The sequence below is a fragment of the Triturus cristatus genome, chromosome 5_2, assembly GCF_964204655.1.
Source record: "Triturus cristatus chromosome 5_2, aTriCri1.1, whole genome shotgun sequence".
Lineage (NCBI taxonomy): Eukaryota > Metazoa > Chordata > Amphibia > Caudata > Salamandridae > Triturus > Triturus cristatus.
Window position 1 is genome coordinate 267,006,011 of NC_140588.1, and position 15,023 is coordinate 267,021,033.

A 15,023-nucleotide genomic window follows, 5' to 3' on the forward strand; every position below is an offset into this window, starting at 1 on the left:
TATCCACACCAAACTTTTTTCAATGGCCGCTAGTTTTTTCTATATCACGGTAAAACCTAAGCTAAATGGGGTGAGGAAACAAGCCAATTGGTACAATTCTAGCTGTAGGGATGCTAAACGGGCACTCTTATGGGAGGTGAAAAATGGTACTCCTCACAGTATCAGAGGAGTAAGATCCTTGTATAAATCTGTTATATCTGAATCTAAAAAAGATTGGGAGGTTGCTAGGTGGGCTAATATAAAGGATGCCCTGGATAGCCATGATTCCAGGACTTTCTGGAATTTAGTCAGGTGTGGTAGAAGTGAGGGATCCCCAGCTATAACACCTGGCCTCAGTGAGGAGGTCTGGTTGAGGCATTTTAAGCCTCTTTTTAGTGTTCCGACAAGTGACACTGTGGTTGAATCATTACCATCATTAACTAATATATCTCCCCAAGTCCCTATTGAAGAAGGGGTCACCGATCCATTATTCTGTACCTCTTCTGAAATTCAGGCTGCCCTATTGAGTCTCTCCTCTGGTAAAGCCCCTGGTCTAGATAGGATCCCTGGGGATCTATTCAAAAGCAAACCATCGGTTTGGGTACCATACCTATTGATATATTATAATGCAATCTTTTCTGGTATGGCTATCCCTTATACTTGGAAGGGTGCAGAAATCATCCCCATCCATAAAAAGGCCTCCCCTCTAGATCCGCGTTACAACAAACAAATGATGGACGGAATGCTGACAATGCAGACATTCTCCCCCAGTCAAGAGATCTGGGTTAAATCCATCGTTCTTTTGCCCACTACGCCACCCCAGTTTAGACATGGCCATATGCAAATCAGTCTTGACCCTGTGCCTCATGGGAACAGTCCAGCCCGAACTGCCCAGCCATGTCTTCCCTGGACTGGAATCAAGCATCCTAGGACCGGTTTCTGGCTATCAGCCGTCATCAGCCAGGATAGCTTGACTCCAGTGGCGTAGTGAGCACGGGTCCCACGTCTGGGAATACCCATCCCACTTAGGGCGAAAAGCGTTACAACAAACAAATGATGGACGGAATGCTGACAATGCAGACATTCTCCCCCAGTCAGGAGATCTGGGTTAAATCCATCGTTCTTTTGCCCACTACGCCACCCCAGTTTAGACATGGCCATATGCAAATCAGTCTTGACCCTGTGCCTCATGGGAACAGTCCAGCCCGAACTGCCAAGCCATGTCTTCCCTGGACTGGAATCAAGCATCCTAGGACCGGTTTCTGGCTATCAGCCGTCATCAGCCAGGATAGCTTGACTCCAGTGGCGTAGTGAGCACGGGTCCCACGTCTGGGAATACCCATCCCACATATGGCTGGGTTCAAACTGGAATGGCATGGTGAGCAAAAAAACGATGGATTTAGGCCCAGATCTCTGTACTGGGGTGAATGTATGACATTGTTCTGCATTCTGTCCATCCATTGTTGTTTTTGCATTTGTCACCCCGAGTGGGAAGGGTATGCTCAGACGTGAGTCCCGTGCTCTCCATGCCACTGGAATCAAGCTATCCTAGCGGAAGAGGGCTGAAAGCCCGAAACCGGTCCTAGGATGCTTGTTTCCAGTCCAGGGAGGACCTGGCTTGGCAGTTCGGGCTGGACTGTTCCCATGGGGTACAGGGTCAAGACTGATTTGCATATGGCTGGGTTCAAACTGGAATGGCATGGGGAGCAAAAAAACGATGGATTTAGGCCCAGATCTCTGTACTGGGGTGAATGTATGACATTGTTCTGCATTCTGTCCATCAATTGTTGTTTTTGCATTTGTCACCCCGAGTGGGAAGGGTATGCTCAGACGTGAGTCCCGTGCTCTCCATGCCACTGGAATCAAGCTATCCTGGCTGACGAGGGCTGAAAGCCCGAAACCGGTCCTAGGCTGCTTGTTTCCAGTCCAGGGAGGACCTGGCTTGGCAGTTCGGGCTGGACTGTTCCCATGGGGCACAGGGTCAAGACTGATTTGCATATGGCTGGGTTCAAACTGGAATGGCATGGTGAGCAAACAAACGATGGATTTAGGCCCAGATCTCTGTACTGGGGTGAATGTATGACATTGTTCTGCATTCTGTCCATCAATTGTTGTTTTTGCATTCCCCTCTAGATCCAGCAAATTATCGGCCTACCAGCCTCATTGACGTTCGCCAGAAGGTGTTTGCCCGACTTCTATTAACTAGCCTTGAAAGTTGGATGGAAGAATTTCATATTCTATCGCCCTTTCAAGCAGGCTTTCGCCCTAGAGTCTCCACAATTGACCAACTGTTTAGGTTGCAGCTGGTACACTGGAAAACGGTGTTTCTGGGGTAGGGTTCTCTCTACCTGATCTTTGTGGATCTTAAATCCGCCTTTGATCTGGTACAGAGGGATAAGCTCTGGTTAATCTTACTTGAGATGGGCGCTCCCTCATACCTCTGTGACCTCTTCAAGCGTCTCCACTCTGGAACATTTGCAAGGGTTCGCTATGGTATGAATGGTGAGCTCTCTGCGCCCTTCCCGGTAGACAGGGGTGTTAGGCAGGGGTGTGTGTTGGCCCCTACCTTATTTACCCTATTTATCAATGGTTTGATTTCAAATCTTTTGGGGGTCAAGGATCTTGATTCTCTGACTCTAGCAGCACGCAGAATACCGGCCCTAATGTTTGCTGATGACACCCTTCTAATTTCAAAATCCCCAATGGGTGCCCAGCGAACCTTGGAGGCCTTTTGTTCTTTCTGCTCCTCTAGAAATTTGGAGAAATTTTTTTCTAAAACCAAATATATGGTTTTTAATTCCAAACCATCAACTTACCCCCATCCACACCTGGAGGGATGTTCTCTTGAGAAAGTTTCTACATTTGATTATCTGGGAGTCACCCTGAATGATAGGATGGAGTGGGACTCCCATATGGTCAAGGCTAATCTCAAGTTGATTCAATCATCAGGTGGAATCCTAAAGGTTTTTAATGAATGTTCTTATAAACCTTTGGGTCCCCCAGTGGAAATTTACAGGGCACAGGCTAGGGGAGCGGCATTATACGGCGTAGAGCTTTGGGGCCATGTTAACGCCAGCTCTATGTCCGTTACTGAAAACAATTTCATTAGACGTCTTCTAAACCTCCCTAAGAGTACTCCTTTGATCCCCTTAAGACTGGATTTGGGATTGTTCCCTATCCAGGAGACTATTTTTCATCGACCTTTGTTTTACTGGAGGAGACTTTGGTCTACTCCAGAGTTGTTTAGTTATAAGGAGGAGCTAGTCGACCTATTGTCTATTAGGGGATCGGGTAATATTCTGTGGCTCAAACATGTCAAACAACTTTGCTACGATATACATAGGGAGGATTTGTGGACCTCGCCAGAGACATCTTGCCCTCTGATTAGCAAGAGGGCGCTGGGGGGTATTCTCAAACAGCATCACCTGAATCTCCGTGATCTGGATTCTAACTTGGGCAGGCTGCCTCTTAAATTTTTGGAGATGAAGGATCATTATGCCTTTGAAAAGTTTTTGGATGACATCCAGCCCTCGCTAGCAAAAAAACTCTATCTTCAATTCAGACACGGATCATTACCATTGCGGGCTTTGACAAATAAATGGATGCTCTCCTCTTCTAGGTGGTGCCCTTGCCCTGGTTGCGAGCATGTAGAGGAGACCGATTTGCATGTTTTGCTTTTTTGTCCCTCTTATACCAGGGCACGATTTAAATGGATAATTTTGTAAATCAAGAGGTTTTAGGGATTATAGGGAAGTTTTTAGACTATTAAAACATGATACGACCCCTGTATTTGTCTTTGCCACTTTTAGATTTCTTCTCTCCATGTGGTATGCAAGAAATGTAATAATTAAGGCAAATCATGTGTAGTATTATGATATTTTACTTATTGCTTTATTGTTCCTTTTCTTGGTCATTAATTGTTCCATTGCTTGATTCTTTTTTAGTATTTTTTAACTATTTCATTCAATGTACTATGGTTTAGTATGTTCTATGAATTTTTATCAATATGTTTCTGTATTATATATTTGTGCTTTTATGGTTTTTTAACCGAAATAAAGCTATATGAAATGAAAAATGAAATAATTCATTTCACCCTTTTTGGCTGTAGAGTTTTTGAAAGTTCCTATTTTAATTAGCATTGGGAAAACATGTTTTGGGCCCCACTTTTTATCTGCCCTCACTAAATGTATCACCTTGCACCTTTCTGAGAAGTAGCTGAGGTGGATGAATTTGCATTTGGACAGTTTCATGAAGATTCATCAAACGGTGACAGAGTTAAAGCTGCTTCAATTATGCTCCGTCACCTGATCCACCTTTGCTCAGGGTTGCTGGCGCAGAGAGTAGGTATTTTGATGGCAGAACGCACCTATATTGAGTTATTATGGTGCAGTATCTATGTGACTTTTAAAAAATACATGGGATTCTGCAATCCCTGTATAAAATCTGTCTGTAATTTCTTTATAATCAGTGACCTATGACACATCCAGTTGCTGATTATAAAGACAAAACATCAGAACTCAGCCTATTGTAGTTGAGTTCTGACCTCACCATGCCAGCGGCGTAATAAAACTTGAGTGGGCCCCCTTTCAAAGTGCATGGCGGGCCCCCCCACGCTCCGGACCCAGTTAGGAGTGCTCAGGCCCATCTGGCAAAGTGCTAGAGGGGCCGCCCTAGAGCTTCGGCCCGCTCACTCTACAAGGGGGCTGCGAGGGCTATTGTTACGCCACTGCACCATGCCTGCTGCCAGAGTCAGCAGCCAAGGGGAAAGGCAAGTCAGGTCGCAAAGCATCATTGAAGCAGATATTTAAGGAACAAAATGAAATGTGGCTCTGTTTTTCCTGCTGTACAGTGACAATAAGAAAGGATATATTAATGCAACATGTTTAGTTTTTTGTTAGAATTGTATTGCATACTTCTACACATTTAGAGCTACTGAACTTTTTTTTAAAAAGGCTTATATTAAACGGATTCTAACAAATCTTTGCAACTACCCCACAGTTTTTTGATGTATTTCATTTTTCACTAGAGATTCCATTTTCAGTCATGTGTGCAAATATGCTCTCTCTTTTATATGAAAGAGCTACGAAACATGGATTTAAGTGGTTTGTAGGAAATTAGATGGTGTAACCATGTATAATGAGGGATAAAGTAGCCCCTTCTGTACATGTTAAGGATATTGCATGTCACCTTGGAGTTCCATAACCTTATCAAGGAACTCAGCCTTTGGCCTCGTTTCTCTCTATGGTTTTAAAACTTCTTGATGACTTGCAATATCTCTATATTTTACGGCAGGGGATACGTTTCATGTTTATAATAGGCAACTGAATGCACCACAAGTCGCCTACTATATATGGCATAAAATACCAAAAGCTGTACATTCTAAGTATATCGGGAGTCAGTGAGGAGTTCCATGACCATATATAAGCACAAGGCTGGACGGAGCTGCAAGGTGACTTGATAAATATCCATATAATGAACAGCAAGAAGGTATTTTATCTCATATAATAGGTGGGCTTTCACCCTCCTTCTAAAAACACATTGATTGTCCAACAAGTGGCCTGGTTTTATGTGTGATACATTCTTCTGGTCCTGCCTTTTAGACCTCAGCACATTGCCTGCTGGGATTTCAATTTTGAAGCATAGCTATGAGGCATATTTATGAAATCCTTACGCTGCCAGAGCGTCACTTTTGTGACACTCCGGTGACACGAACTTTGAAATCATATCCACGAGGCCACGCAAAGCCACTCTGTGTGGCTTTGAAGGGCCTCTGGAATAAAGCAAGGCAGCGCAAATTGCTGCGCTCCTTACTCTGCACTCGGGAGGCGTTTCATGGGAGTTGCGGTAGGCGTTCCCATGCAGTACCCATTGATTTTGACACTTCTCCAGATTTACAAGAGCATGTAAACCTGCAGAAGCACTAAAAGCTTGCCCATCATAAAACCCATTACTTTAACATCTGAAAGGTACATACAAAAAAAACTGTTTAGCCTTTACCCGTGAAAGAAGTGATTTTGGTTTCTTAGATGTCCATCTCCTGGCATTCGTCCAAAGTCGCTTAAATAGCCTGCATTCCTTCCCAGAAACCATAAGGGAAGATGGGACATGCCCCCAAGCACTGTCTCTGTGAAGTAAAAGATATTTTAAAAACTGCTTCCACACACAAACACCACACAGCTTGGTCTCACAAGCACCAACTTCCTTCAAGCAGAGTGACGGTCTCTGTGCTTCGAGTATCGTTATGTCAGAATTCGCTTATATTAGCTTAACTTTCAGCAAATATAACACTTTACAATACAGATAAAAATGTGTGTACAATTATCCAATATCAATGTACAAAATGCAAAATTTCGATTGTGGCAGGAACATCTTCGTAAAAAATATATTCTACATACTCTTAAAATAGAAACAAAGCAGAGGTGTGGGTGCTGATCACACTAGCACTGTCTGTCATTTCTGTATTAGGACCTGAGAAAATTGAGCACCTTTTGTAAATGTCCGAAAATACATAGTAGCCTATTTACAGGCTGGTGTGAGTCATTCTTGCACCACACAATGTGGTGCAAGAGCGACGCAAACGTCAGATATATGAAGCCACGTAAGGCCACTTTGCATGGTCCTGATTGGCTCCATAAATTTGGCTCAAAGCAATGCAGTGCAAATCACTGTGTTGCCTTATTCTGCCCTGAAAAGCATTCAGTCGGTGTTGCATGGGTGTTCCCATGCAACTCCCCTGGTTTTTGAACCATACCTAGATTTACCAACACTGGTAAAATTGGGAATGTGCCAAAAAGATACGCCTTCCCAGGAGAGGTGTAACAAGGACAAATGTCATCATTTCTCTTTGTTACTTCCTCTTTCTATGGGTGCTGAATTCTGCAGCACACATTGAGGATTATGCCAGTCAGGATTGTTTTTGTGCAGGAAGATGTCCCTGTAATGCCTTAACAGCAGTGCATTTCTGCCCTTTCCCTGCCATGCAGTGCAATGACTTGTTGCTCTGCACTGCGTGGCTTTTCCATAGTTTCTGTGAATGGTGCGGCTGGCGAGAAGGGTTGTCGGAAGCTTTATGAGTGTTCCTTTAGAACTGGTTCTGTGAGTTCTTTCCTGGAAATGGATTTGTTGCGTTCTAGCCTCCAGGCTGAGGCGTGGGCTTGTGTGTCTGTCTCAATAACATCATATAAGGGGTGGTGTTCTCTGGGGCCCAGGCTGCAGCATTGAAACACCCATCTCAATAAATACCCTGCGAGCCCAGACCCTTGCCTCACTCTGATCTAGTCTCTTCCTGCAATCTTTCTGTTAAATAGCTTCCTCGTCCCTCACCTGCGTCATGCCCCACTCAGCGGAGAAGAAGAAGTTCCTCATCGACGTGGACAGTGGGACGGATGATGCCCAAGCAATCATGATGGCTCTGGCAGCTCCTCATGTGAAGGTGCTGGCCATTACATGTGTCGAGGGCAACACCAAGCTGGACAACGTCTGTAAAAATGTGTTGCGTGTGCTGAAAGTCTGCAACAGATGTGACGTGAGTACAGAGCTTCCTCTAGCCAGTGAGGTGGGGCTGTTTTCTTTTACTTCAGTATCACCCCTTCCATCCCGTACGACTGAAATAGTTTTCGCGTGGCATGCTGGTAGGGCCAGCTCAGCCTTCGATCCTGCCGAATAACTCGGTAATATAGCTACTGATGTTTTGGGAGATTAGAAATTGTAATTTGTCATACCTGCGCTATATGCATACTAATGTAATAATGTAAAGTGTAGAGCATCAAGCATAGAACGTGTTGCCCTGGGCACACTTATCAGCACTCTACCCTGCTTACAATAGGTCAGTGCACCTATTGCAGAATTATACGTGCAATTTGCAGGTTCAAAAATCATCAGTCTCCGCTTAGCTTTTTATCATGTGGAGTGACTAAAATGAGTTACAGTATTGAAGTATGCTCGGCTGGAGAGGCCTTTCATTCCACCTTTCATTCCACCTGCATTTCCCTGATGAGTGGGATGGGGCCCTTGGTGGCCAGTTTTGAAGAATGTATGATGATACCACGCATACCAACACAACGCGGTATTTTACATCGCGGTTTTGTCGTAACATCGACTTGCGTTAGGGGGCGCTGGATTTACGAATAGTGTGAATTACTATTCCATCTCCAGTCTGCGTACAGTAGGGAAGGTGTTGGAATAGTAATTCACACTATTCCTCAGTCTAGAGCGCCCTCCAGTGCAAGTCAACGTAATGACTTGCGTTGTTAAAACCATGATGTATCCATTATGCGTTGTAATTGTTGCGTGGAAAAAGATGTTCCCCGTTTTGAAAGCCCAGGAGAGTTCTTGTTGCCTCTGACTCTTATTCCAACTCCACAAGGTTAATTACGGCAGGCATGGAGAGGCTTGTAGAGCAGGTGTCTCCAACCAGGTGACCGTGAGCTACCAGTAGCTCCCAGAGTAGCTCACAGCCTTGGGTTCATTTTTAAATAGGCACAAGTTAATACATTATTTTAATGTTAAGGGAAGCCTGTGTTTATTTTACATTATTATCAGGCTGCAGATAGCAGAGCCTGATAAGGAGTTGTGCTCAGTCAGATTTATGAACCAAGGGCACAGAGATCAACAACTGGAGCACTGAGGTATTTAACTCTTAATAAATGCACTTGTCAACTTGTTATTGGAGCTGTGCACAAAATTATGTTTCGTAATGCTTTTAAATAGGAGAAAATGTAAATGGAAAGTTACCTTAATGGTTAAGTTAACTCCTCATTTTAATTTTCTCCCATTTCAAAGTATTACAAACAACAGACCTCTTGCACCGTGTGGACAGTAAACATAAGTATTACTGAAAAATGCAACCACTTTTTTAAATGAGATAAATTCAAAGTGCAGAAAAATGTTCCACAGTATGAATATTTTTGCAGAACATTTTTCTGCATTTTAAATTTCTCCCATTTAAAAAATGATTGTATGTTTGTGTTATATATGTTACATATAGTGAAAGGTATGTATTGTGCTGCAAGGACATACGACACGGGCTTTCAGTCACCCAAAGAAATATATTCCTTTCATATGCACACATGTTCATACATCTCCAAAGACCACGATTTCACTGACACACATGGCAGCCCTGTCATAGTGCCCCAAGTCAAACTTTAACCCATTGTATCTGACTCTTTGGACATTAGGCTCAGAGTAAATGAAGCTGGGCGTGGGGGTGTCTGGTGTCTGGTAACAATGCTCTAGTTGTTTACCTTCCGTAGCTCAAGATGATTTTCACTAATCAGAAGTAGCTCTCACTACAGAAAAGGTTAGAGACCCCTGTTCTAGAGAGAGAGAGAGTAGGAAAGATTAGGAAGATAGAGAGAAAGCGGTCGACAGGGAGAAGAGAGAGAGAGAGGAGAGAAAGAGAGAGAGAATGGATGGATTGAAAGATATTGCACGAGGGTTCGAAGGGAGCAGGTCAAGTTTGAGCATTGGTGCCAGGGTTGCATTTGCTTCCCTAGTCTTGCCCTGGAAAGTTAATGGCAACAGTGCAACAAAAGTGACAGCAAACGGGACATATAATGTTAACATCATGACCACTAACCTCCCTGATCTCAAGCAATTGCATTGAAAATGCACCTCTTTTGGTAGCACCACATTGATATTATAGGTTGGCCCAATTAATAGTTTTAGAAACAACCATGCAATGATATGAGGGCATTCGGTACCCTGTGTCAAGTTTCATTACATCCAGCCAGTTCAGACAAGAGAGACAAGTGTGTGATTAATTTGTGGAAACATTACTTCTCTACCAGTGACATAGCCAGTGTGTCATTGGCCTTAGTGCTAGGCAGTGGCGGCTGGCATCAACAGGGAGGAAGGGTGGCGCATGTGCTCAAATAAAATAAAAAAAACATAAAAAGAAACAGGTGCATGTGCACAAATAAGCTTAAAATATATTGAAAGTAAACTTACCATAGGACAGATCCTCCCGTTCCGGAACTATTGCAACTGAAGCTCGGCCACCAGGAAACTCCCTAGACCAATCCTGGTGCTGCTCTTATGCTGTGAGAGCAGCAGCCTTATTGGAGGGAGTGGCATCACTTGGTGCCCCACAGTGCTCTGGAGGCCTGCACTTGCATTAACCCAGCTGTCTAAGGATAGCTGGGTTAGACGTTTCAAAGTGCACATGTCTGGCTGGCCGTCTCAAGACAGCTGCCCAAAGGGACTAACGCACTTTTAAAAGTGCACATACAGCGCACCCTCCTCCCGTCTGCTGTCATTCAGCAGCAGTCCCGCCCCCATCCTGAAGCTCTGTTTAGGACGGGAGGATGAAAAATTAAACGATAATGAATTACCATTTTATTTTTTATCTCAGGCTTTGGGGGGATTTGTAAGTGGGGAGACGTTCCTCCGCTCAAATGGAGGAGCTGCCCCTGGTGCTATGGAGGGAATGGGCCTCTTTCCACCTGTTTTAGCTGTGAAATAAAGCAATAATCAGGGTTCAGAGGGCCCCTCAGGTCTCTGGACCTCAGTAACATTGCTTCTGCAGCACAAATTCTAGCTCAACCCTGTGCACTATCCTAAAGGATATGCCATATGGAACACAACAACAAGTGTGCATTCAGCCATGTATTTTCAAAGGCAGACTCCCAAAATGTCACTAGGTGAGAACTCTGCCAAGAGGCTGCTTTCAATCACAGTCAAGTTGGGATGGAGGCATGAGAGGCGAATCCCCAGGGTTTTGCTTGAAATTAAAAAAAATACACTGAAGTCACATAAATTGAAGGTCATGTTCTGGCAACAGAAAGGGGATTGAGTCATGATTGGTGAAGTCTGTAAATCAATTTGTGATAAGGAAAAATGTGAAAATAAAACAGATTATTAGGTTCAAGCCTGTAAGAGCATGCGCTAGCACATGCGTCTACCTTGTGAAACAATGTTTTATGCAAAAAAGTTCTTGGAGCACGCCGCTACTCACCATTTGTTGGCCTGCATGGCGCTCTTCTTTACAGCCTTGTAATTTGTCATGGCAGGCCTAACGTCATTTTTATTCCCCTCTGTGGAGCAGGGACAAAGCACTGATTGATTCAGCTTAAACAGCTGCTCCTGACATGATTGAGGTAGTATTTTGCTCTGTTTAACTTTTATTACCCTGCAAACAGAAGATGTGTGACTGGCAAAAACATGCCCAGCAGGGCAAACAAATTTGGAAAGATTTAGTTTCTATAGTTAAGTTTCTTTTAATTTTCCAAGTCTTCTTTTCTCATTTCGCACTCATGTTTTCTTTTGTTTTTCCTTGTGGGCGCTGTTCTCAAAAGATGAGGGTTATTTTATTGCAAAGCGACAGTGTTTCTTTCTTATATGTAATTTCTGAAATGATGCTTTCAAACATAATCATGCAGGCCACTCCAATCCACCCTACTCCAATCTGTCCCACTCCAATCTGCCCCACTCCAATCCATGCCAATGCACCGCACCTCACCCCACACCAATCCGCCCCACTCCATTCAATCCAACCCAGACCAATCCAATCCGGCCCACTCCAATCCAAACCACTCACCCCAGTCCAACCCACTCAAATGCATCACACTCCAATCCTCCAAAGCCTTCCCACTCCAATCTGCCTAACTGTAAATCGCTCCACTCTAATCCAAAACTATCCCACTCTAATCCAAAACAATCTGCCCACTCAAATCTTCCATACTCCAATCTTAAGCAATCTGCTGCACTCCAAAACAATCTGCTCCACTGCATTCTGCCCCACTCCAATCCAAAACAATCTGCCCACTCCAATCTTCCATACTCCAATTCAAAACAATCTACCTTACTCAAATATTCTCCACTCCCATCTAAAACAATATGCACCACTCCAATCTTCCCAACACAAATGTAAAACAATATCCCCCACTTCAATATGCCCCACTCCAATCTGCCCCCCTCCAATTCCAAAACAGTCTGTGCCACTCAAATCTAAAGTAATGACAAGGAGATGATGGACGGAGTGCTAAAACTTTTCAGACACTCACCCCCGACACAGATCTGGGTTGAATCCATCATTGTTCTTTACCTCACTTCACCACCACAGTTCAGACCCACTCCAATCTAAAACAATTTGCCCCACTTCAATATGCAGCACTCCAATCCAAAACAATTTGCCCACTCCAATCAGAAAAAATCTGCCCCACTCAATCCAAAACAATCTGCTCCACTCCATTCTGCCCCACGTTAATCCAAAAAAACATGCACAACTGCAATCTGCCCCACTCCAATGTGCCCCACTCCAATCCACCCTACTCGACCCCAATCTAGTCCACCTTACCCCAATCCATCTTCTCCATCCCAATACACCCCTCTCCAATCCATCACAATTCACGCCATTCCAATCCAATCCAACCTACACCACACTAATCCAATCCTCCCAATCCAATCTACCCCACTCCAATCCACCTAACCCCAATCCAATCTACCCCACTCCCACCAAAATTAACCCTACTCCAATCAAACACAATCTGCCCCACTCTATACTGCCCCACAATAATCTGCCCCACTCCAATCTAAAGCAATATGCCCCACTCAAACAAAAACAACTTGCCCCACTTCAATCCAAAACAATTTGCCTCACTCCAATCTGACCCACCCCAATCCAAAACAATCAAGCCCACTCCAATCAAAAAAATGTGCCCCACTCCAAACCAAAACACTATGCCTCACTCCAATAGGCCCCACTCCATTCTGCCCCACTCCAGTCCAAAACAGCCTGCCCCACTCCAATCCACCCCACTCCAATCCAATCCACCTCACCTCACCCCAATGCAATCTACCTCACTTCAATCCAATCCACCTCACTCCAATCCAATACACACCAATCCAGCCAAATCCAATCTACCCACTGCAATCCACCCTATCCCAGTGCAATCCACCTCTATTCAATCCACCCATTCCACTTCTACCCCAGTCCATTTCACCTCACCCCAAACCAATCCACCCCGATTCAATCCACTCCACTCAATGTAAATCCCCCTCACTTCAACACAATCCACTGCACTGCAGTCAAATCTACTCCATTCCAATCCACCCCACCACATGTCAATCAAATTCACCCCACTGCACTCCACCCCACCCAACTATTGTCCAATCCACCCCACCCTAATCCATTCTGTCCCAACCCACCCCATTTCTATCCACCCCACCCCACTCCAATCTAATCCACCCCATCTAGTCCACTCCACTGCAGTCCAATCCACCCCAATCCAATCCACCACACCCAAGTTCAGTCAATCCATCACACTCAATCCATTCAATCTTCCTCACCACACTCCAATCTACCCCACTCCAATCCAATTCATTCTACTCCAATCCACCCCAATCCAATCCACCCCCTCCAGTCCGGTCTAATCTACCCTTTCCACTCCACTTTAATTCACCCCACTCTAAACCACCCTACTCTAATCCAACGCACCCCAACCCAATCTGCCCCATACCAATCTAATCTACCTACTCCAATTCGCCACAGCAAATCCACCTCATCCCATTTAAATCCACCCCACTGCAGTCCACTCCATCCAGTCTACCCACTCCAATCCAGCCCACTAAACTCAATTCAACCCACTCTACCCCAATCCAATGAACCCCAATCTACCACAATACAATCCACCCCACTACCTCAATCCACTCCAACCCACTCCCCCTAGTCCACTCCACTCCATTCTATGGCACTCCACTCTACACCACTCCACTCGATGCTGCTGCAGTTTATGACACTGCACTCTATGACACTAAACCACTGAACTCTACGTCCTCTACTCAACTCTATAACACTGTACTACCATTACTCCAATCTACAACACTATACGCTAACAAATCCAGTGTACACCCCTCTACTCTCCCCACTCCACTCTAGGACACTCCACACCACTAACTTTTAGCCATGCTGAAAAGCAGCCATACTGGTGTACAACATGGAAAACACATTGCCAAAGTCAATAACTCTTGTACAGGCGCGACCTATTGGCTTTGCCAACGCTTGTGAAATATCCTATGGAGTAAGGCACCTGCTGCAGAGATCTACCCAAGAATGTTCATAATATTATAATAAGGAAGAGATGACTGGTGGTTAATGTACTTGATGGAGAGATCTTTATTTTATCTTATCACCCTTTTGGCTCATCAAGTAGCATAGAGGGATAGAGTGCCTACTGCAAGCACAATGTGTAACATGCAGATCACAGATTTGTATTTTGTGTAGATAGTTAAGTGGGTTTCAGCTATTGTCACAGCGATCCTTTTGTTACTTGTACATCATAAGTTACAATCCTACTCTAGCACAGTGAGGTATGGACCAACATCAAGGAGTTGCACACAAACTGCTAGGCATAGGTTATTTTTCTCAATACTTAATTATTCTAACACATATAAAAGTGGTTCCTTTGGATAGTAATTAAAGTTGGTCCATACAACCCCAACCTCTGTGTTACATTTTAAATTATGACTTCGTGTTTTTACCAATATTGATGTAAAGTAACCCCTAAACCTTGTAACACTGTCTTACGCAACCATTTCTGAACATTGATTTACAGTTTTGAAAGATTCATTGTCTCTGTATAGTGTGTGTGTGCGCGTGTGTGTGTGCGCGTGTGTGTGTGTTCGTGAGAGAGGTAAAGCACTCTGACATTGTACATAGAAATGGGTAGTGCTTTAAAAGAAATTAAATAAAAATACATTAGCAAGTGCTATTCAAATCGTTAATTGTATGGAATAATGGAATACATATTAAGGTAGCTATATCTGGCATTCTTACAAGCATGGATATCTATTCCATAAGTTGTGAAATAAGTCAAAAATGAAATATAGTCTCTCTTAATCACTTGTGAATAGATAACAAGCTGAGTGCCTGTGTTTCCCTCCAAGACATTGGCATCCAGGCAATTGGCTCCAGATAGCTCTTAGCCAGGATGAGACTCCAGCAACGGGAGGGCGGGTGACTTTAAAGTGAGGCCTTCGAATTGAGCCAAGCAGGAGGTGAAAATAAGAAACCACCTTCGCCATCAGCAGGTTGCAGCTTCAAACAG

At 44.2% G+C, this 15,023-nt stretch overlaps 1 protein-coding gene across 1 annotated transcript in view; it reads left to right on the forward strand.

The window, feature by feature from the left end:
- The first annotated feature begins 7,157 nt into the window (after window positions 1-7,157).
- Window positions 7,158-15,023, forward strand: part of LOC146822856 (uncharacterized) — a 90,796-nt gene continuing 82,930 nt past the window's right edge. Inside the window, exon 1 of the mRNA XM_085607028.1 lies at window positions 7,158-7,504. Within this exon, the coding sequence (XP_085463154.1) occupies window positions 7,310-7,504 (195 nt within the window). The 5' untranslated portion in view covers window positions 7,158-7,309. The remainder of the gene's footprint in view (window positions 7,505-15,023) is intronic.